The sequence below is a fragment of the Drosophila mojavensis genome, unplaced genomic scaffold (assembly GCF_018153725.1).
Source record: "Drosophila mojavensis isolate 15081-1352.22 unplaced genomic scaffold, ASM1815372v1 contig_49, whole genome shotgun sequence".
Taxonomy (NCBI): domain Eukaryota; kingdom Metazoa; phylum Arthropoda; class Insecta; order Diptera; family Drosophilidae; genus Drosophila; species Drosophila mojavensis.
Window position 1 is genome coordinate 2,734,436 of NW_025318872.1, and position 19,946 is coordinate 2,754,381.

At 39.5% G+C, this 19,946-nt stretch overlaps 6 protein-coding genes across 6 annotated transcripts; 3 read left to right on the top strand and 3 right to left on the bottom strand.

Annotated features, from left to right (window-relative positions):
- The first annotated feature begins 359 nt into the window (after positions 1 to 359).
- LOC6577965 (protein aubergine) lies at positions 360 to 4,990 on the top strand. Its single transcript, XM_002003860.4, has 9 exons — positions 360 to 512; positions 1,733 to 1,817; positions 1,879 to 2,372; positions 2,488 to 2,680; positions 2,747 to 2,874; positions 2,948 to 3,102; positions 3,157 to 3,546; positions 3,613 to 3,723; positions 3,792 to 4,990. The coding sequence occupies exons 1-9, from the start codon at positions 417 to 419 to the stop codon at positions 4,690 to 4,692; spliced, it is 2,553 nt and encodes an 850-aa protein (XP_002003896.1). The 5' UTR covers positions 360 to 416; the 3' UTR covers positions 4,693 to 4,990.
- An 85-nt stretch (positions 4,991 to 5,075) lies between these two features.
- On the bottom strand, positions 5,076 to 6,259 carry LOC6577966 (60S ribosomal protein L9). Its single transcript, XM_002003861.4, has 3 exons — positions 6,154 to 6,259; positions 5,545 to 5,795; positions 5,076 to 5,480 (listed from the first exon to the last, which is right to left on the bottom strand). The coding sequence occupies exons 2-3, from the start codon at positions 5,783 to 5,785 to the stop codon at positions 5,149 to 5,151; spliced, it is 573 nt and encodes a 190-aa protein (XP_002003897.1). The 5' UTR covers positions 5,786 to 5,795; positions 6,154 to 6,259; the 3' UTR covers positions 5,076 to 5,148.
- A 273-nt stretch (positions 6,260 to 6,532) lies between these two features.
- LOC6577968 (nuclear pore complex protein Nup154) lies at positions 6,533 to 11,717 on the top strand. Its single transcript, XM_002003863.4, has 12 exons — positions 6,533 to 6,805; positions 6,879 to 7,041; positions 7,099 to 7,616; positions 7,669 to 7,841; positions 7,900 to 8,855; positions 8,961 to 9,239; positions 9,309 to 9,461; positions 9,521 to 10,067; positions 10,135 to 10,669; positions 10,731 to 11,197; positions 11,259 to 11,381; positions 11,444 to 11,717. Exons 1-12 carry the CDS (start codon positions 6,707 to 6,709, stop codon positions 11,574 to 11,576), a joined length of 4,146 nt encoding a protein of 1,381 aa, XP_002003899.3. The 5' UTR covers positions 6,533 to 6,706; the 3' UTR covers positions 11,577 to 11,717.
- On the bottom strand, positions 11,644 to 12,935 carry LOC6577969 (protein arginine N-methyltransferase 6). Its single transcript, XM_002003864.4, has 2 exons — positions 12,773 to 12,935; positions 11,644 to 12,707 (listed from the first exon to the last, which is right to left on the bottom strand). The coding sequence occupies exons 1-2, from the start codon at positions 12,806 to 12,808 to the stop codon at positions 11,718 to 11,720; spliced, it is 1,026 nt and encodes a 341-aa protein (XP_002003900.1). The 5' UTR covers positions 12,809 to 12,935; the 3' UTR covers positions 11,644 to 11,717.
- A 229-nt stretch (positions 12,936 to 13,164) lies between these two features.
- Positions 13,165 to 16,669, top strand: LOC6577970 (conserved oligomeric Golgi complex subunit 4). The gene is made up of 8 exons (XM_002003865.4): positions 13,165 to 13,376; positions 13,433 to 14,169; positions 14,232 to 14,544; positions 14,609 to 14,742; positions 14,801 to 15,404; positions 15,466 to 15,651; positions 15,707 to 15,933; positions 15,995 to 16,669. Exons 1-8 carry the CDS (start codon positions 13,275 to 13,277, stop codon positions 16,035 to 16,037), a joined length of 2,346 nt encoding a protein of 781 aa, XP_002003901.2. The 5' UTR covers positions 13,165 to 13,274; the 3' UTR covers positions 16,038 to 16,669.
- Positions 15,957 to 18,600, bottom strand: LOC6577971 (gamma-tubulin complex component 4 homolog). Its single transcript, XM_002003866.4, has 9 exons — positions 18,424 to 18,600; positions 18,208 to 18,364; positions 17,947 to 18,149; positions 17,805 to 17,887; positions 17,587 to 17,752; positions 17,035 to 17,526; positions 16,598 to 16,964; positions 16,268 to 16,532; positions 15,957 to 16,205 (listed from the first exon to the last, which is right to left on the bottom strand). The coding sequence occupies exons 1-9, from the start codon at positions 18,490 to 18,492 to the stop codon at positions 16,061 to 16,063; spliced, it is 1,947 nt and encodes a 648-aa protein (XP_002003902.1). The 5' UTR covers positions 18,493 to 18,600; the 3' UTR covers positions 15,957 to 16,060.
- Between the last annotated feature and the right edge of the window lie 1,346 nt (positions 18,601 to 19,946).

Sequence of the window (19,946 nt, forward strand, 5' to 3'; positions counted from 1 at the left end):
AACGTTTACTTTCTATTATTCACAAGGTACATACTTTTGTATGTATGTAATGATCCCTAATTTAAATATACTTACGTTGCAAATATATATACATATGTGTATCTTTGTGCATGTATGTACATTATTTAAAATCCATCCACAAAATAATCTAATTCTGGATGCCTTAACTGTCATAGATGCTGTAAAGCATCGATAGATAGATAGATGCAAAGTAATTAATTATTCTTAAAAATGCTGAATAATCATTCCAGCTACATACATATGTATGTATGTATAATGGTTCGTACTGTAAATAACATTAAAATTCGCCATGTTAACAGATGACCGAAGAGTCTTCGACGAAAGACTAACCGAAGCTCAAGTGTTCTTCATTTGCAAATTTTCTTCATTTGCATTCGGACCTCTGGAGTGTAAGGATGAATAATTTACCAGTTAACTTGGCACATTCACGTGGACGTGGACGTGGTACTAACCGCAATGAAGATTTGAATCGTGGACCGGCGCCCATATTGGTATGTGGTATATATAAAAAAAAATTATTACAACTTAGCTTAGATTGAATTGAAATTATATTTTGAAGTAATTTCTGTGTCTGATTTCACTATAAAATTTTTAATTCGCGGATTTAATGTATATTCCTATGTAAATACAAGTTTTTTGAAATTCTTTCTTTATTCGGTGGAATGCATATATATATGTATGTATATAATAATTATTATTTTTTTTTTTTACGGAAATTCAAGGCTCGATTTTTCGGCGCAACTGTGTTAGTGCAATCAATTCGCTTGCATAGGCCATTTCCGTCCAGCTTCTGCAGCAGTTAATGTGTATCAGTGTGTGTGTGTATATTCGTTCAGAATGAATTTAGAAGGGGATATGAAAAAGAATGTGTGCGGTACGCGAAGTCTTAGAAAACGACGTCAAAATATAACGGAAGTTTGCTGCTTTCTTTTTATGTGTATGTGGGTATTCACTCTTATGCGCGCGTTGCTTACGATTTTTGATTTTATAGTGTTTATACCCTGAACCCATTGAAAATGGGAAATCGGAATATATATGAAAGTTTTGTTAAATGGCAGGCCCCATTAAGTATATAAATATGTATATTCTTGATCAGGGCGGCGAGCTGGATCGATTTCATGTCCGTCTGTCTGTCCAACTTTTTAAGCGCTTTGATGTAGTGGTCTGTCTATTGCACTAGCAGATTGAATTTGTTTCCAAAAATCGAAGATCGAAAAGCTTTAGAGCTAGAGTCCAGGGCTGCGAGTTTAGCCTATTTCAGGCTAGATTTAGCCTATTTGCATATTTGCAATTCAATTTAGCTTCTTTTTTTAGTTTAAGTTTTTAATGTATATGTATGTATGTACATATATGTATGATATTGCAGCAAATATGTACATGACATCAATATAATATTTTACAATCAAATGTTTTATCGCGGCATACAACTGCAAATACCAATATCATCGGAACTTCTTATTGCCGTTTGTTTGGTGTGATTGATATTTAATCCAACAGAATTGGCAAAAAAAAAGTTTTAAATTACTAAACACTTGTGCTTTGGCAAATAAACGAGTTTCAGTGTCTACGTGTCTAATGCGTGTCTAAAGAAGCGAAGAATGATTGAAGTTGACCAGTTCCTTGAGGGGTTCAAGGGGTTTATTAGGCGAACAGTGTCGACTTAATTGTTATTCAAGTATATATGAAATGTGAATTATCTGAATTTTATTAGGGTCAACCATTGGGCACCACGTCCGAATCGAGTGGTCAGCAGGATGACATCCGAAAAGCAAATCTTTGCTCAGAAGGGGCCGAGGGTAAAGTCATCTATTTGAGATATTGAACATACATGCAAATTGACTAACTTTTGATAAGCAGGTGATGCTCGTGGCTCGCTTCGGGGCCGTCGCATACTATCAGACGTGGTTCACTCTCGACCAACTGGCCTGGTCACCAAAGTTGGCTCTACAGGTCGCAAAATCACTGTGCAAACCAATTACTTTAAGGTGAAGAAGCCACCTAACTGGACCATCTATCAATATCGTGTTGACTTTGTCCCAGACGTGGATAATACTAGACTGCGTCGTGGTCTGTTGAGTGAGCATCGTCAGCTCCTTGGCGGCTACATATTCGACGGGACAGTCTTGTTTTGCATAACCCAGTTCAAGCAAATTCCCAACTCACCTTATGTATTGGAGCTGCTGACTAAAAATCGTGGCGGTGAAAATATACTGATCAAGATCAAGCATGTGGGCACCGTGGAATCAGCAGACAATCAGCAATTTCAAGTGCTCAATCTGATTCTAAGACGTGCCTTGGAGGGTCTTCAGCTACAGCTGGTATCACGTAACTTTTTTGATCCCCAAGCAAAGGTAAAACTTCATTAATTATATATGTGTACATAAATTTATGTGAGAAAAATTTCTAAACAATTTACTCTGTACTCTATTATAATCTGAATTCTATCTTTAATGCTTCGTATAAAAGATTGTCTTGGATAGATTCCGTGTCGAGCTGTGGCCCGGCTATACAACTTCCATTCGCCAACACGAATCGGACATTCTGTTGTGCACTGAGATCGCCCACAAGGTGATGAGAACTGATAGCTTGTATCACGTTCTATCGAAAGTTATTCGCGAAAGCGACGACTATCAAGCGGCCTTCAAGCGTGAAGTGATTGGTAAATTATATTAAACTAAATGCTATCTAAGAATATTGGCTGTAATAATTAATAATTTTGCAACAGGTGTGATTGTTTTGACTGATTACAACAATAAAACATATCGCGTGGATGATGTGGATTTTCAAGCCTCGCCCATGTCTACATTCAATAGCAAGGATGGAGATATTTCCTATGTGGAGTACTACAAGAAGGTAAGTAGAATTTTATTATACTGCAAATAATAAACATATCGTTTTGCTTTTGTTTATGATTATTTCTATATAGCGCTATAACATCACAATTCGCGATTATAAGCAACCGCTTCTGGTGTCTCATCCCACCCAGAAGAACATTCGTGGTGGTATTAACCAATTGATCATGTTGATACCGGAACTGGCACGCGCTACAGGACTGACTGATGAGATGCGCTCAAACTTTCAGTAATTCAGTAATGTTGTGTGTAATTACAACATTCTAAATCGTATTATTTCTAGATTAATGAAAGCCATGGGAGAGCATACGCGCCTCATGCCCAATCGTCGCATAGATCGCTTGCGTGTCTTTAACCAACGTTTGCAAGAGTCCCAGCAGAGCATCGAGGTACTGAAGTCCTGGAACATTGAGTTGGACAAGTCTTTGGTCGAGATACCCGGACGCGTGTTGCCCTCAGAAAAAATTGTGTTTGGCAATCAGAAGCGCTTTTTGTGCGATGCTCGCGCTGATTGGACATTTGAGTTTCGCAGTAACTCTATGTTCACTCATATAGATATCAAGCGCTGGTATGTAATAACGCCCCGTCGTAGCATCCGGGAGACTCAGGAGTTTGTAAAATTATGCATCCGTGCAGCGTCCGGCATGAAAATGCACATTTCCGAGCCAAGATAGTACGTAACGAGCCCAAGCTAAATAAGTAAAGTCAAGTGAATTAATAATTTGTACCTATTGCACAGCGATGAAATGCCAGACGATCGTAGTGGCAACTATTCGCAGGCGATTGACAACGCCGTCGCTCGGGATCCACAGATTATTATGTTGGTTCTGAAGACCAACAACGAGGAGAAGTAAGCTTTTAGCCGTAAAACAGTTAATTGGAAATACTAACTAATCGTTTGCATGTGTGGGTAAACAGATATAGCTGCATCAAGAAGCGTACTTGTGTCGATCGTCCGGTGCCCTCGCAAGTGGTCACACTTCGCACGATTGCTCCACGCCCCGAACGAGCAAGTGGTCTGATGTCGGTTGCAACGAAGGTTGTTATCCAAATGAATGCCAAGCTAATGGGCGCTCCGTGGATGATTGAACTGCCGCTTCGTGGCTTGATGACTGTTGGCTTCGATGTCTGCCACTCGTCGAAGAATAAGAACAAATCCTATGGTGCTCTGGTGGCCACAATGGACATGAAGTCATCTACTCGTTACTTTTCTTCGGTTAGCGAGCATATGAAGGGCCAGGAGCTGTCCGATCAAATGTCCTTGAAAATGACGTGTGCCCTAAAGGCATATCGCGAGCACCATGGCGCCCTACCAGAGCGCATATTATTCTACCGTGATGGCGTCGGCGATGGACAGTTGTACCAAGTGGTTAACACGGAGGTAAAGTTTTTAAAAAACCAGCTGGATCAGATTTACAAGTCCGCTGGAAAGGAGGAAGGTTGTCGCATGGCTTTTATTGTCGTCACTAAGCGTATCAATACACGCTACTTTGTCAATATGCGTAACCCGGAACCGGGGACAGTAATAGACGATATAATAACTCTGCCTGAACGTTATGATTTCTTCTTGGTGTCACAGGCAGTGCACCAGGGCACAGTTTCTCCGACAAGCTATAATGTTATTCACGACAACATGGGATTGCAGGCGGACAAGCTGCAAATGCTGTCATATAAGATGACCCACATATACTACAACTGGTCGGGCACTTGCCGTGTACCGGCCGTCTGTCAATATGCTCATAAGCTGGCTTTTCTAGTTGCCGAAAGTATTCATCGTTCTCCCTCGTCTGGCTTGGAGAATCAACTATACTTTTTGTAATAATATTACTTTGACTAACACTATATACTTTAAAGATCTAGTAGAAGACTGTCCCGGAGATGACATGTGGAACTATACTCAGATTTAGTTTCTACTACATATATTTATTTATTTCATGTGAAATAGTTGACAATTAAAATTCGAACGAAATTGGAAAGACCGGAAAATTGTTGAGTACAATTGGATGAACACTTCACATTGTCGACCTATTCCCTTGGACAATTTATTTTATTTTATTTGTATTGAAATGGTTGTATATCTAAATAAACTTGAATTCCAATATGCCTGTCATCGTAAATTATTGTAGTCTACTTCTGTGCAGCTCGGAGACAAACATTGTCAACACTCAAGTCTTTTAAATAAATTATTTCAACTACAAAATGTAGGTTGTAAAGTTTACATCAGCGCTTTCATTTATTAATTAAAACTTCCAATTGAAGCACAATGCGGATTTCATTAGGACTCTACTTTCACAACGGTCGTCTTCTCCGACACGTATAGGCCGTCCAAGAACTTACGAATATCCTTGTTTTTAACGGTGGTCGATTGTTGGATGAGTGCCGCGGAGCCGGAGACAGCCTCGATGTCGTTGCCTTCAACGATGAGCTCATCCTTTTGGGCAGTTGAGTTGACAACCGTCACGCCGGGAGCCATCACGACACGACGAATGTACTTCTCACCCAAGAAGTTACGGATCTCAATAACCGTGTTCTGCTCGGAGGTAACGCAGTTAATGGGGAAATGAGCGTACACAGCACGCATTTTGTACTGGAAGCCAAATGTCACTCCTAAAATTAAGAATATAACAAATTACAAATTGCTATCCAACCATTCCTATTAACATTCGCTTACCCTTGATCATGTTCTCAATGTGGCTGCACACTGTACGCACGGCAGCGAGCTCCTTCTTTGTGCCGAACCATTTCTCGACTTTCAGGGTGCGTTTGTCCGACATGTACATGTCCAGAGCCAGATGCTTGAAGCTACGCTTCAGGGTGCCTCTGGCGCCGGTGATTGTGACCACGCGCGCCTTGACGGAGGCTTTGATATCCTTGGGGATCTTGACACACTGATTCGAGTTGATCGTTCGCATTTTGGCGACACTGCAAAATGGTAAACAAATATTTGAATGAGAAACAGTTGTACGTGTAAATAAATGCATACATTTATAGTAATCTCAGTGAAAAGAGATTTGTATCACAAGTTTGCATATGCATATTCAATAATCATACACTTCTACTTGTGCTACGCGTAAACAAAACATTTCAATTAGCTAGGTTTCATTATGAATTTACAAATTTATATATGGTTCATTATGTATCGCATTTGTGGTCAAATATATACATGTTTAACAAACTAATTCATTTGTCACTCGTTTAACACACTTAGCGATTGAGTAAGCATATCCATTTTGTTGATGTTTTAAAATTCATTTTGTACACAATTTATTAAGAAACTTACACACTGCAGACCGACCGGAAAGAGGCTGGAAAAAGAAAGGAAATATTTGACGTTTCATTTAGGGTTGCCGTATCGGAAAAACAATGAGGGACATTTTGAGGGAAATTATTTGATGCTGCCAACCCAATTGAATTACGATGTTGACATGAACAGCTGATATGTAAACTTTCTGTATTAGCACTGCTATTTCAAATGCTAACAGTTGCTGATATTTTATGTTTTGCAAGTAGCGACATTTAATGTATAGGAATTTAGGGGAAAATAAGGCATTATTTTTCTATGATGTTGATATCTTAAGCAAATTAACTGCGGCTGCCGAAATTATAACAGAATTTAGAAGCGTGCTGTTAATAACATATTTTGTAACATGTTAACTTAACAGTGAAATGAGAAAAAAATTAATGGCGGGAGCTGACTGGCGTGGGCAAATCACTCTGTTTTCCGACCGGCGCTAGATTGCAAAATTTTAACTGGCCAAACGGTTAGGCGAAGAGAATATACATTTGATTACATTTAAATAATTTAGTTAGTGTACGTAAACGGATTAACAAATATGAACAACACAGCATCGCCACCAGATGTCCTACAGACGGCAGGCAATATGCTTGAATGCTATGACTTTCAAGACAGACATAAGCCGGAACTTTTAGAGGTAAATTCTAGCCAAATGTAAAGAAATTGCTTTGTTTAGTGGCGCAATCTAAAACTATAACAAAACTTAATAGTTGACAGGCATCAGCCAGCATGGAAGAGCAACAATGAGCGGCCTCAACGATTATGACTACCAAACGCTGGGACAACTCACCTCCGGCGACACACATAACCTACAACAACTGCGAACTCTCACAAAATGCGGTATACCCAATGAGGTCCTGGAGCACTTTAAGCGTAAATAGTTTCTGCCGTGCAATCATCAGTTAAGATCTAATGCTAATCTTCATTTAGATATCAAATGCCACTGTATAATGGGTTTGTTTCCGGCCATTGGACGCGCCTGGTTGACAATCGATTCGGATATATATATATGGACATATGAGGAGACGCGAGACGTGGCTTATTACGATGGCCTAAGCCATTTAATTCTGAGCGTTGGCTTGATAAAGCCAAAGGCGGGCGTTTTAATCAATGACGTCAAGTATCTGCTATTGCTGACGACGCCCATTGAAGTGATTGTCTTAGGTGTTACATTCGAAGAGCAAAGGGATTCTAGAGGATGCACAATAAAAAGTAGTCGAATGCAGCTATTGAATAAGCCGCTCTTCGTTCTTAGTACCGATAATGTTATCATAAATGCTATCGAAGGCACAAAGGACGGACGCATCTTCTTGGGCGGTCGGGATGGGTGTCTGTACGAAATTGATTATCATTCGGAATCGAGTTGGTTTGGCAAGCGCTGCAAGAAGATAAACCATTCTCAGGGACTGGTCTCCTACATAGTGCCAAGTTTTCTAAAACTATTCTCGGTAAGTAATAACAAATCTTAATGGAATTGATCACTAACAATTTACCTTACAGGAGGTTGATCCTATTGAGAAAATTGTGATTGATAATCGGCGTAGTTTGCTTTATGTTCTAACTGAAAAGAGTTCCATCGAAGCTTGGCACATTGGCACGAACTTTACGTCCATGCGAAGGCTGGGCAAGATTACACAAAATGATATAGCCTGCCAGGCGGTTAACTTGATCAAGTAAGTGGGCAGACTGTAGAAGTTTAGAAGAATACTAATTATAATTTATAATTTACAGAACGGTTGATCCATCCATTTTCAAGAGTGTAAAAGCCATTTGTCCTCTCAGTCCAGACAGCTCTAATTTCCTGCACCTTGTTGCTGTCACGCAATGCGGTGTTCGTCTCTATTTCTCTACCTCGCGCCTAAATGTTCAACAGCAGAATTTGAACTATGTGCCGGACAGCTATGGCATGGCCAATAATCCAAATAATCAATTACCAATGACGCAAGGAGATATGGAGACATCGAGAGGAATTTATCTATTGCATGTTCGGCTGCCACCTGGTTACACGCCGAATGCAACAACCAATAAGCCGAAGCAAGTTCATGCTGCATATTACAGCGAGGGCACAATGTTAATGGTCACCACTCAGCAGCAGGAACAGGACTTACTCTGGTCCATTAGCTCTTCGCCGTTTTGTAATTTCTCATACCTCGTTGAGTCGACAGCATTGGAGAATCTGGATGGCATCGTCTGGAGCATCTCCGATGTCAACGATGCGATTCTGGACAATACGAACTCGTTACTGCATAATGCGCGCACATCGCGTAAAGTCATTTTGCTCACCAATCAAGGTACACACATTGTGGAGTTGATGAAGTCTGCTCATATTCTTCAGCAGTTGCTGATATCCTGCAAGGGGCCCCACAATGAGGCTGTGAAAATGTTCTTTCAGACGCAGAATGAGCGTGAGGCTTGCTTTACTGCGTTGCTGTTGGCCACCTCGGATATGTTAAATGGCAGCGATATTGCCCTATGGGCCACTCAAGCATTTATGCTGTACGGCGGAGAGCCTTGCTATCAACACTATCTAAATTCGACCAATCGCAATTTGCACAATAGCACCATCAGCACAAACCCTGGCCTGACTGGCAGAGATCGAATGCCGCCGATGTTCATGTCCACACCTATGCCAAATGCTGCAAATATGGGCGCAATGACTAGTCAATACAATCAGGCAATAAGTCCTAGTAAGTGACCATTATAAACATAATCTATGATTTGCTGTGCGTATATATGGGAGCCATTTAGATAACTTTTTGATTATAAAACAATATCTGCACTTTTATTTACAGTTTCGGCTGCACAAACTACACATCAGCAGCAACAGCACTTCACACAAAAGCAACAACAGCACTCGATGCCCAGCAATGAGAACTCTCCAATTATATATTCAGCGAAGCATGATGGTCTCTTTTTATTTGTGTCGCGCATGCTGCGTTCCATTTGGCAGTCACATTGTGTTGATGAGAATATGTGCTCGAAGATAAATTTATCCGATTGCTCGATGCTATTATCCGAACTGCGTGCGTTGCGCTCGTTTTTAGACAAGCACTCGGTCCATGATCTTTCAGGTAAACTAATGGCTCAACTTTGATTCGAACTAACGTATGCCTATAATAGAATACTATTATTATTTCTAGTAACAAGACGAATGCCGTATGACAGTCATTTGGGCAGATCGAGTGCTGCCCTACTGAACAGTACCCAAATGCCACTCAATGAACATCGGAACATTGTGGAGCAGGCACAGATTGAGGAGAAGCGTTCGCTGTCCGCTCTAAATCAGTTTATCAGTAAGTTACGATACCAGCTTCGATAAAATAGTTCTAATCTTCGTTATAATCCTTTGTAGAACATGCTTGTGAGGTAATGTCGCTGTGGAGCATCCTCATTGACCATCAATTTCAATTGCTTTGCCAACAATTGTCGCCGGAGCATCAGAAAATGTTAAGATGTTGCACATTCCGGGATCTGCTGATAGCACGCTCTGAGGTGTGCGCGTTTCTGATCATTGCGCTCATCAATCTATACCTGAAGGACAAAGCTGATGTTGCAGAGGTGTCCGCCAGCTTGCGCAAACTCTGCCCGAATCTCTACAGATACGAGGATGAGGTGACCTATAAGGCCACCGAAATACTGATGAGTGCCAAGAGCTGTAAGTCAGCAGCGGACAAGCAACAAAAACTGGCCATCACACTGCGAATGTGCTTAGAGGCAGCGCCAACGCTACCACTGCACAGCATTTGCCAGCAATTCATTTCGGTTGATTTCTTTGAGGGAGTTGTTGAGCTAGCTGCCACGTGTGCTTCGAAAACGGATCCAGAGGAGATCGGTATTCATTATTACAATAACAATGAGCCGGCTGAGGATCACGAGGGCTACGCTTGTTTTGTGACACGGTAAACTAGGATTAGCTATATCTGCTAAGCTTCAGTCGAACTAAACCATATTTTACGTTTCTTGCAGTATGAACTATTACAAGGAGGTGCAGAATATGCTTGATTATGTGTACAACACGGTTCGTAACAGCAAGTGCGATCAGGATCATAGTCGACTCTTTCAGCCAAATTACGATGAAACGGAGGATCAAAATGATATGGAAAACAGATCAAAGCAAATTATTAAAAAGATCACAAACCAGGCACTCCGAAAGAAAGATCCACTACTGCATGTCGCGATCTATGAGTGGTTGCTCACCCACGAAATGAACAGCGAATTATTGGATTTGACTGAGCCCTCGTTGGGCGAATTCTTACGACGCAGTGTTGGTCGCAATCCAGAGAATGTCAAATTAATTGACTTACTCTGGAAGTATTACGAGAAGAATGGACACCATCATCAAGCAGCGAAGATTCTCGATAACTTGGCCATGACGAGGACTGAGAACATATCTTTGGATGTGCGTATTGACTATCTGGTGCGCGCTGTCATGTGTATGCGCAATGAAACTGTTGGCTCATCCGTCACCAATGGCATATTCCTAAAGGAGTTGGAGGATAAGGTCAGCAAGTCCTATTTCACGTGCATATGCATATATTTATATTCTGTATTTGTGTATCTAGTTGGAAATTGCGCGCGTTCAAAAGTCTGTGCTTGCAGCGATGTCCTTGCTTTTACCTACAAATGAAGCTGCCAGACAGGCTGTGAAGGACTTGAATATTGCACTCTATGATATCACACAATTGTATCAGAACTTCGCTGAGCCATTCAATCTGTGGGAGTGCCAGTTGTCCATTCTCAATTGCTCCAATCACAATGATCCCTTGTTGATAGAGTCCGTATGGGGAAATATAATTAATAGCGCCGTCGAGGGTCCCGGCACAGCACAGGAACGCAGTGTAAAGCTCTTTACAAAAATTGAACTATTGGCTCGAGAGTTTTGTGAATCCGGGCCGTGTTTCCCATTTGCTTTCCTCATCAGGGAGCTAGAGATAAAAGCCTGCCAACTGCATTTGCCTGAGGGAACGGTGCCAGAAAAGCTATTCGCCATGAAGCTGGACATTGAACTACTCCTAGAATATTACTCCAGGTAAGGGGATGATGGATGATGCAATTGATACACAGCTGTACTTATGTGTTGCTTTCTCTAGAATGATTTCAATGAATGAGCGCATTTGGGCGAACGAAGGCAACGAGTGGCACTTGATACAGTCGGCTATACGCGTCGTTACACTGCTAGCGGATAATGCCCAATCTATTTGGTACCGCTCCAAGTAAGTTTCATTGTACAAACGGCTTAGTTGAATAATTGATATAATAAGACTGTTTAATTCAGGCGACGGATATTGGGCAAGGCACAGGACATAGTCGCGGCTTGCTTGAACATTTGTTATCAGAAGCCAGACACCAATCGCCTGCAGCACTCTCTCAAGGAGCTTCAATGCCGTTTGCAACGGCTATTAGGTTAATGTCTCTGACAGTAGTTATTTTCAAATGGTATATATTCTTTAGAGCAAAACAATAATGGTATAGCTGTTAAGTTTGACTGAGGTATAAAATTTTGTACGCGTTATTTATTTACTGTCCAACACACAAATTGAGCTACGAAACTATGTTGTGTCCATCATCTTAAGGTGAGCTTCCGTAAGTATGCATTTGGTCATGTGGCATGAACAGGGAACGGGATGTTCTTCTACATTCGGGTCGAGCAGCTCGACTTCCAAATTGTACTTTCTCGCATCATTTGCACTGCGTTTCATTAGGATCTGAAAAGCTACCGGAGATTTATCATCTAGAGTTTCACAACTTTCTTCTGGCAGTACTACAACGCATTGCTTCCAGTGGGTCTCGGGGGCCAGAGGCGATGTGCTAAGCACAACAGATTCTTCGCCGGGGAATTGCACTTCGAACCATATGCAGAAGCCCTGATGCTTGCCGGCAATTTGTGTGGCTACGACTTCCTTGAAGCTTATTTCGTCCAGCTCCTGGGTACTAACATCGAGTAAACTCATCCAATGAAAGACAATGCCTTCGTGGAGCAAATCGTTTGGCGTTAGTTGTATAATTTCTGGTCTAGTTGATTTTTGTAAACGCAATTTGCTAGCGAACTTTCCCATGTTGACTCCATCAACATTTTGCCAATAATCATACAGGGATGGGACAGAGCAAGGAGCCACATATATTGTGCACTCACTGGGGAACAAAAGTCCATTTGGCTTTAGGAAATTATCCCTGGCAAAGAGCACCGAGTCCAACATGCCTTCATGCAATAGATAAAATCCCATCCACTCTGAGACAATAATGTCCACTTTTTCGGCCGAAGAGGGCAGCACGAAGTCCTCGATCTGGGAATGAATAACTTTGACAATGTTGGTAAGGCCATTGTCTTCAATAAGATCTAACGCAACTTTAGTTGCAAGATTGGAGGCTTCAATAGCATAAACCAATCGGGCACCGGCTTGCGCACAGAACGCAGAAAGTATCCCCGTACCAGCCCCTACATCCATCACAACTTTATCCTTAAACAATTCCTTATTTTTCATGATAGCATTATAATAAGCTTCTTGTCTTGGTCGATCTCTTAGCATGAGCTCGTGCACCTGCAAGGATGTTACTCTGTTGTAATAAATGTGTATGAATAACGTTGATGAATCAGAGTGATTACCTCTAAATTTTCATATTCCGTAAAATACGTATTCATTATAGGCGTACTTATTTTTTTTCCAAAATAAACTTGAATAAATAAACTACAAACAGATCTTTATAGGTTAAAAAGAATGGTCAACAGAACTGTTATTTAACATAGCTAACTATTTAACATGTTGAGACAGGCTCAGCTGTTTTTTAACAGTGACCAAAAACATAAGCGGTAACTGCCAAATATGTGATTTTGTTTTTTTATTATACAACTATAAGGACCTATGCGGATATTATTCCATCACTAGTTTTGCAAATTCACAAGTAATTTACTAACAATTATTGTGCGCTGTTAATAACATAAAATTCTGAGGTGTCATATGTTTCAAAAGCAAGGAACTAAATGAACGAACTGGTTATGGGAATTTATTTCTTTAGTCGGCCACGTAAAATCTATAGTAAACAACAGTTTGGCCCTAATAATTAGAAGTTTTATTTCTTATGTCTACATTCAAAAATAAGTATTCCAAATGGAAATGAGTAAATCAGATCTAAGCCAAATGATCCGCAATTTGGATATAAGTACAACTGAAAAAGTGGATGAAAGCCTCCAACGTATTGCAGAAAAAGAAGTAAGTATAATTTCGGGTTTCAATGTTGACAGTTAATAAGGAAAGAATTTTTGTAGGCAGATGTAAATGCCAAACTCGAAGCTGCATTGTCCAAGCAATGTCAGATTGAGGCAAAATTAAGCGGCATCGGCCGAGCTATGGCCACTTTACTTACCGTTGAGAGCGATTCCAACAAGCTTAACATGCAAATTGTAAACACAGCAAAGCTGGCTGAGTCCGTTAGTGCTAAGGTGCGTCGGTTGGATTTAGCGAGATGTCGGGCCTCCGAATGCCAGCAACGGGTACACGATCTGATCGACCTGCAGCTGTGTAGCCAGGGCGTAGTGAAAGCTATCAGCGAAGAGGATTATGAAAAGGGAGCTGGTCATATCGCTCGCTTTCTGGCAATGGATCAACAGCTTTTGCAACGCACAGCGGATGATGTTCAGGGTTCTATTACGTCAGTGAGCGATGCTGTGCACACACTCGAGGAGGCCACTGAAAAGATCAGAGAATTGATTTCCAAGCGCTTTGATGAGGCTGTCCAACAAGACGATTTGGCGTCTGTGGAAAGATTCTTCAAGATATTTCCATTGGTTGGCTGCCACAAGATCGGCATTGAGAAATTCTGTGGCTACATTTGCCAAAAGCTGTCGGCCAAGGCCCAAAAAGAGCTGCGTAATGCACAAGATATTGCAAAAGCTGAGCGTCGTCAACATTTGGCCTATGCCGATCGCTTAACTTCGATTTTGGAGAACTTCGCACGCGTTGTTGAAGTCAATCAGCCGATTATAGAAGCATTTTATGGCCAAGAGTAAGTTCGCAAATGTCGTAAACTACGAGATATAATTATCAAATTTTATTTGTCGTATTTAGATCAACTTCTTTGGTTAACATGATGACCATCTTGCAAAGAGAATGTGATCTAGAAGTTAAGAATTTGCTGTTGGAATTCAACAAAAATCGCCAAATTCAATATCGCATTAAACAGGTCAACGACAGCTCTCAGCGTCCAAACAGCTCGAGTATGGCTAACAGTAGTATGCAGTCCTTGGGACACTACAGAAAACCTTCGGGCGGTTCTATAGATAAATTAAACCCAAAGGATATAGATGCTATAATAGCCGAAATTACAGTGATGCACTCAAGAATAGAATTATACTTTAGATTTATGCGTCGTCGTTTGCAGGTAATATTTATATAGATATGCTTTACATATCACTAAAAGTTTAATTTAAACATTCCATCGGCAGGCCAATGCAGAAACATGCTTACAAGATAAGGATGCACAAAACATGGTACTAAAGGAGTATGAACGGGTTGTGAAGCATTGTGACTTAAGTCGCCACATGCAAGAAATTCTTAGCACATACTTGCTATTTGAAAGGTACCCATTTTGAATATCTAGCTGTGCCTTCACTTTGTAATAATTTGTATTTTACTAGGTATTTTATGGAAGAAAGCGTGATGAAAGCCATTGGATTGGACACTTATGAAGTCGGCCAGCAATGCTCGTCTATGGTTGATGACGTCTTCTTTATATTGCGTAAATCGATACGACGCGCCTTGACAACACAATCTATCAATGGTACCTGTGCTGTAATCAACAATGTTGCATCGTGCCTTGATGGTGATTTTGTGTCTGCTTTAAAAGCTCCTTTAAAAAATGGGTATCCTTCGGGCTATATTGATTTGGCGCAGGCTTACAATGCAATACAGACGAGTTTGCAGCAGGGCAAACTGCATTCGAGTGACGCCGATCGTGTTCGAACAAATTTCATAGTTCAGTTAAACAATGCTGATATGTCGACGGAATATATTGAAACGCTATGGCAGACAATGGAGCAGGAGATAGCCGGAACATTCCCTAATATATCACCTCTAGAGAGGCAGTTATTAGACAGCTGCTTGACTGAGCTGAAAGCCATTCGCGATGCTTTAAAGGCAACCGTTGACTTTGGCATACAGCAGCTTAGGTCAAGTGCGATAAGACCACGCCTAAATCCCTGGGTGGATGAATTCCTTAATTATAGCCATCATCTAACAGAGGTAACTACTAAAGCCTATGCCCTTATATTTTTACTAATTATTTGAGGAACTGTCCATATAGGAGGAACTGTCCGCTTACGAGGCTGGGGAAACATTTGTTCAGTATTTCATTGTACAATTAGATGGACTATTAAATTCATTTAAAAATGCATTAAGTCCACGTAATTATGACGCGCTCGTCAGTATTTTGGCTACTGAAGTGACCAACCGCTTGGAACGCGCAATCAAGAAAAGCACATTTAATCGGGTAATTTTGGGTGATACTATGTTTGGATGATATTATTAATCGTTTTAATTTGTAGCTTGGTGGACTTGTTCTCGACCAGGAAGTGCGAGCCCTAGGTACATATCTTACGGGCGCAACTTCCTGGTCAGTGCGCGATAAAATGACGCGTCTGTCACAAATCGCAACGCTTTTGAATTTGGATAAGGTTTCAGAGTTGGCTGAATATTGGAATCCTGAAAATAATAGCGACATGCCATCTTGGCGGCTGACACCAAATGAAGTGCGCACTATTCTGACTTTAAGGTAAAGTGAAATATTTCAAGACATTCACATTACAGATATTTTATTTCTGTTTACTTTATAGAAGTGATTTCCGTATGGAGGACATTAAACGTTTGCAACTTTAAGTTAAAAGCGTTTCTTGATTTATTTATAGTGCTGCGACTTCATGTCTTTTTAAACTAAACCAACGATTGAAATCCAATCTTAATAAGAGCTGCGAAAGTGCACCAAAACTGGATGCGCTCTTAATGTTAACCAATAATTTTATTAATCCAGAGATGGCAACGTTAAATCTACAATATAAAGAAAAAAATATATAAATAAGTACATTAACGCTTAATATTGCTCCACTTACCTATCCTCGAGCCTGTCGACATCATCTAAATTGTTTTCATTCACTACACTAAATTTCTCACATAAACTAAATATTTCGAGGATGGTTCCATAAACCGGATATTGGGAATGACGCGCTGGCTGTGAAGTATTTATCTTTTTATCCGTTTCATCTGTCAGCAGAAAGCATTGTGAAAGTACATTAGCAAGAAATACTGAATGAGCTCTTTGAATTTCTTCAAAATCGGCTTTACTGGCAATCACATTCATGAGCATACTGAACTGGCCTATAATTTTAATGTAATAATTGAATCAATAGAAATAGGTATATATGGATTGTTATTAGTCTTACATTCGAGTACATCAACCTGTATGTAATACTGTAAGTTGTCCAAAAAAAACATTAAATGATTCCGTAAACTAATAATCTTGATATCGACTGGATTCCCAGTTTTGGATGTCCATTTGTGACGAGCCCAAACAAGTTGAAGATCGTACTGTATTTTTCGAACAGTTAATAGAAAACGAAAAACGGTATTGTAACGTTCTATCGTCGTTGGTGAAAACAAAAGGTTCAATGGCCATTTATATATGTATTTCAGATGAAGATTTTGAAACAATGCAAATTCACAACTCTCGTCTAAATCGATGGTTGTTTTCTGAACACTCAATGAAAAGTTCTCCAAATCATCAGCAGTTGCCATTACGTTTGCTGCAATCTATACAAAATAATAATTGTTTTACATATATTTACATTAATTGAAAATAATAAAATTTAGATATTCCTACCTCAAAAGCTTTGGTGTAGTTTTTGTTATTTAGTTCTGCAAAATTTTCTGAGCTTTCATATAATTGACGAAAGAATTCCAAATAAAATTCGCCTCGTCCCAACAGGTAAAAGTCTTTGATGAGACACAATTGACGCTCCAAATCATCTTCAATCACTGCTATTTCCGACAAACGCTGGCTAACGTATTTTTTGATTTGGTTAATAGCTCTTTCCAATTCAAATACATCGATCTTATCATCCTGATTTAGGTCTTCAATCAGATTACAAAACATTCCCTCCTTACCATTCCAAAGCTCACCGATATCATCACAGAATGGTGCTTGCGATTTCGATATCCAAGAATCAGTTTTAATCTTGCGTCGATCTAATTTAAAAACGAGTACCGTCTGTCCGACGAATAATATTTTTTCAGCTAAAACGGCTGACACAAAGCTTGGTAACTGACTAAATCTGATCTCATATTGCCATATCTCCTCCTCGCTCAATATGCTCTGCAAAGTACATTTTCCAAATATTATCAAAGATCTTATTCTAAATGGTTATCTTCTTACCGGCGGACTATTAGTGCTTGTGTAAGATTTATCACAGGAACTCTTTGCAACGCCTTCGTTTGGTCTATAGTTAATAAAGAACTCGGCGTATTCATCATCAATAATGCCAAACAAGAGCCAGTGCGTCAGGTGTGACAAGAAAGCCAATTTTACGGGCCTCGAAACTCTAAAAAATAGTCATTAACTAATTTATTACAGTGTAGTTTCTTAAAACTTACTTGTTGATTATTTTTTTCAGACGAATATCTCCGTGATCATAAGAGACATGCAGATTTTCTAGCAGCTGACAGCCATTTAGTTTCTGAATTAATAAACATTTAGTGTATTCTATTCGCATAAGGCTTACCATTAACTACATACCTGTATTCTGGCATCGTTAATTAGTTTACGCAAAAAAATTATAATTGGTAGATGTTGTTCCAGAGAGTTGTAAATATAATTTAAAGAATGTGTTGTGTTTTGTTCGGTTATAGTTTCCAGTTCTGCTGTTTCTTTATAATAATCATCGAGAGCTCTTTCGATGCCCTGGGCGAAATTCCTTAGGTAATAACCCGTTGAGTATTCTAAATAAAATAAGATATATTAAATCAAACCGTAAATAAAGTAAGCGCTTTTCTTTACCATGCGCATCCGAGAAGTCCGAAATGTCGCGTTGACTGACGCCTCCAAAGAACTTTGCGAATCGTACAATTTCACTTAGGCTGCTTAAGATATCAATAATTTTCTCAAAAATGGCTCTCTCACAAGGATGCATGAATTCCTCAACAACATTTGTTGTCTAAAAATTAAATGGTTTATGAAAATAAACATATGCAATTTTTAAATTGTCGCACTCACAAGAAAACTTTTAATGCCAATTCCCTTTCGGCTCAAGCTCATGCAGGATAGTAAAATATCATGAATCATGTTAAATTCTTTGTATATAACGAACAGAAATTTGTTTTATATTATTAAAACTCCCGGTGTTATTTGGTATTGGTTTATTTTGCCTTTTGTGTGAATGACAATTATGAAAAGAATGTATGCGGGTCATCGATACAGCCAACTATCGATTGCTCATAAACAAGAGATGCTATCGATTACATTACACAGAATGCAGCTGTTGCTTTTTAAATTTGTTGGCTTAAGTAAAATAAATATAATTAGTAAATATTATAATTTTTTTAATGAATGCACTATATTTTATAGGGAGCGTATAACCAACAAATTTTGTAGAATTATATATATGTGTTATTTTTTATAAACCAAAATACAATTTTATTATATATGGCATATTCAACGTTTGCTGGCCTTCAATTAAGTAAATAATAAATTAATTGTGCCTGAGCATAAGTTTATTTGATTACATTTTAGGGTACAGAAGGCATATGCACAAAAATTTGGTACACCTCGTCTTATCCCTATACATGTGCATATAAATTATCCTTTCTGCTTTTATAGTTGTCAAATTTTATTGTCTTTCGTTGCGACACCCTGGCCATAGAGGCGCAATAAATAATGTTCAAGTGTCGTCCAGCAGCTAGATAAGCTGCCCAAAAATGTTAACAAATATGTCTTTTATGGAGTGCTTTTATTTTGCACCTTTGTTGTCCACGTTGAAGCTCAAGCTATGCCAAAGGACAAAACCAAACACCTCACTAACGTTTTCTCTGCGCCAAGTCTGTTGGCTGTTAGCAAAATCGCTGACATAGGAAATTTGTGGTAAAAAGAGAACAAGAGGCCGTCTCTATGGAATATGCATAAATATTCTTGTTGGTTTTATATGAACTTAATTAAATTCTTCGTTGCATATGTGAAGCATATACAAAATATATATAACTTAAATGAAATGTATTAAATAAATTGATAAATTTACCATTTACATTGAATTTTGACCGCATAAGGAATTGACCCCCAACCGAATAGATATAGACTCAGCCACAAAGAAACTTATTTAATTTCGAGCTCAGCCACACTATGTGTACTTTTTATTTTATTTTAATTACACTTTTGCTAAATAATTCAGGAACTTCAGCGAGCCCGTAAGTGCATTAGACTGCTCTCGCCGCTTCTGCCCGTAACTATTTGGACCCCTTTGGCTTATTTGCAATTAGGATGGGAGTTTTGCTGCAGACCAGCTGAATTTCGAATTTATTGCATTTTATTTAGTAACATGCATTTTTAATTTTACTGCCACGTTAATTAACTTTAATTTTGTTACTGCTGCAGCCATGGACGAGACCCCAATGCAAGTTCTTATACCAATAAAGTTTTCACTGCTCGTAGAGTTTTCTAAAATGCAAAATGCAAAATGAAAATGCGCAACTCTGGACTTGGCCCCACGTTAAATGCGGGCGTAGAAAGTTATATTTCGCATGTGC

What these genes read in the sequence shown, in the direction of transcription:
- LOC6577965 (XM_002003860.4), top strand. Translation starts at nt 417, where the DNA reads ATGAATAATTTACCAGTTAACTTGGCACATTCACGTGGACGTGGACGT. An exon ending in GAGATGCGCTCAAACTTTCA is followed by an intron (nt 3,103 to 3,156) that starts GTAATTCAGTAA and finishes TATTATTTCTAG; the next exon opens with ATTAATGAAAGCCATGGGAG. An exon ending in CACATTTCCGAGCCAAGATA is followed by an intron (nt 3,547 to 3,612) that starts GTACGTAACGAG and finishes CCTATTGCACAG; the next exon opens with CGATGAAATGCCAGACGATC.
- LOC6577966 (XM_002003861.4), bottom strand. Translation starts at nt 5,785, where the DNA reads ATGCGAACGATCAACTCGAATCAGTGTGTCAAGATCCCCAAGGATATC. An exon ending in CATTGAGAACATGATCAAGG is followed by an intron (nt 5,481 to 5,544) that starts GTAAGCGAATGT and finishes TCTTAATTTTAG; the next exon opens with GAGTGACATTTGGCTTCCAG.
- LOC6577968 (XM_002003863.4), top strand. Translation starts at nt 6,707, where the DNA reads ATGAACAACACAGCATCGCCACCAGATGTCCTACAGACGGCAGGCAAT. An exon ending in GGTCCTGGAGCACTTTAAGC is followed by an intron (nt 7,042 to 7,098) that starts GTAAATAGTTTC and finishes ATCTTCATTTAG; the next exon opens with ATATCAAATGCCACTGTATA. An exon ending in GTTTTCTAAAACTATTCTCG is followed by an intron (nt 7,617 to 7,668) that starts GTAAGTAATAAC and finishes TTTACCTTACAG; the next exon opens with GAGGTTGATCCTATTGAGAA.
- LOC6577969 (XM_002003864.4), bottom strand. Translation starts at nt 12,808, where the DNA reads ATGAATACGTATTTTACGGAATATGAAAATTTAGAG. An exon ending in CGGAATATGAAAATTTAGAG is followed by an intron (nt 12,708 to 12,772) that starts GTAATCACTCTG and finishes ACATCCTTGCAG; the next exon opens with GTGCACGAGCTCATGCTAAG.
- LOC6577970 (XM_002003865.4), top strand. Translation starts at nt 13,275, where the DNA reads ATGGAAATGAGTAAATCAGATCTAAGCCAAATGATCCGCAATTTGGAT. An exon ending in GAAGCATTTTATGGCCAAGA is followed by an intron (nt 14,170 to 14,231) that starts GTAAGTTCGCAA and finishes TGTCGTATTTAG; the next exon opens with ATCAACTTCTTTGGTTAACA. An exon ending in TTATGCGTCGTCGTTTGCAG is followed by an intron (nt 14,545 to 14,608) that starts GTAATATTTATA and finishes TTCCATCGGCAG; the next exon opens with GCCAATGCAGAAACATGCTT.
- LOC6577971 (XM_002003866.4), bottom strand. Translation starts at nt 18,492, where the DNA reads ATGATTCATGATATTTTACTATCCTGCATGAGCTTGAGCCGAAAGGGA. An exon ending in TTGGCATTAAAAGTTTTCTT is followed by an intron (nt 18,365 to 18,423) that starts GTGAGTGCGACA and finishes TTTAATTTTTAG; the next exon opens with ACAACAAATGTTGTTGAGGA. An exon ending in GTCGACAGGCTCGAGGATAG is followed by an intron (nt 16,206 to 16,267) that starts GTAAGTGGAGCA and finishes TTTATATTGTAG; the next exon opens with ATTTAACGTTGCCATCTCTG.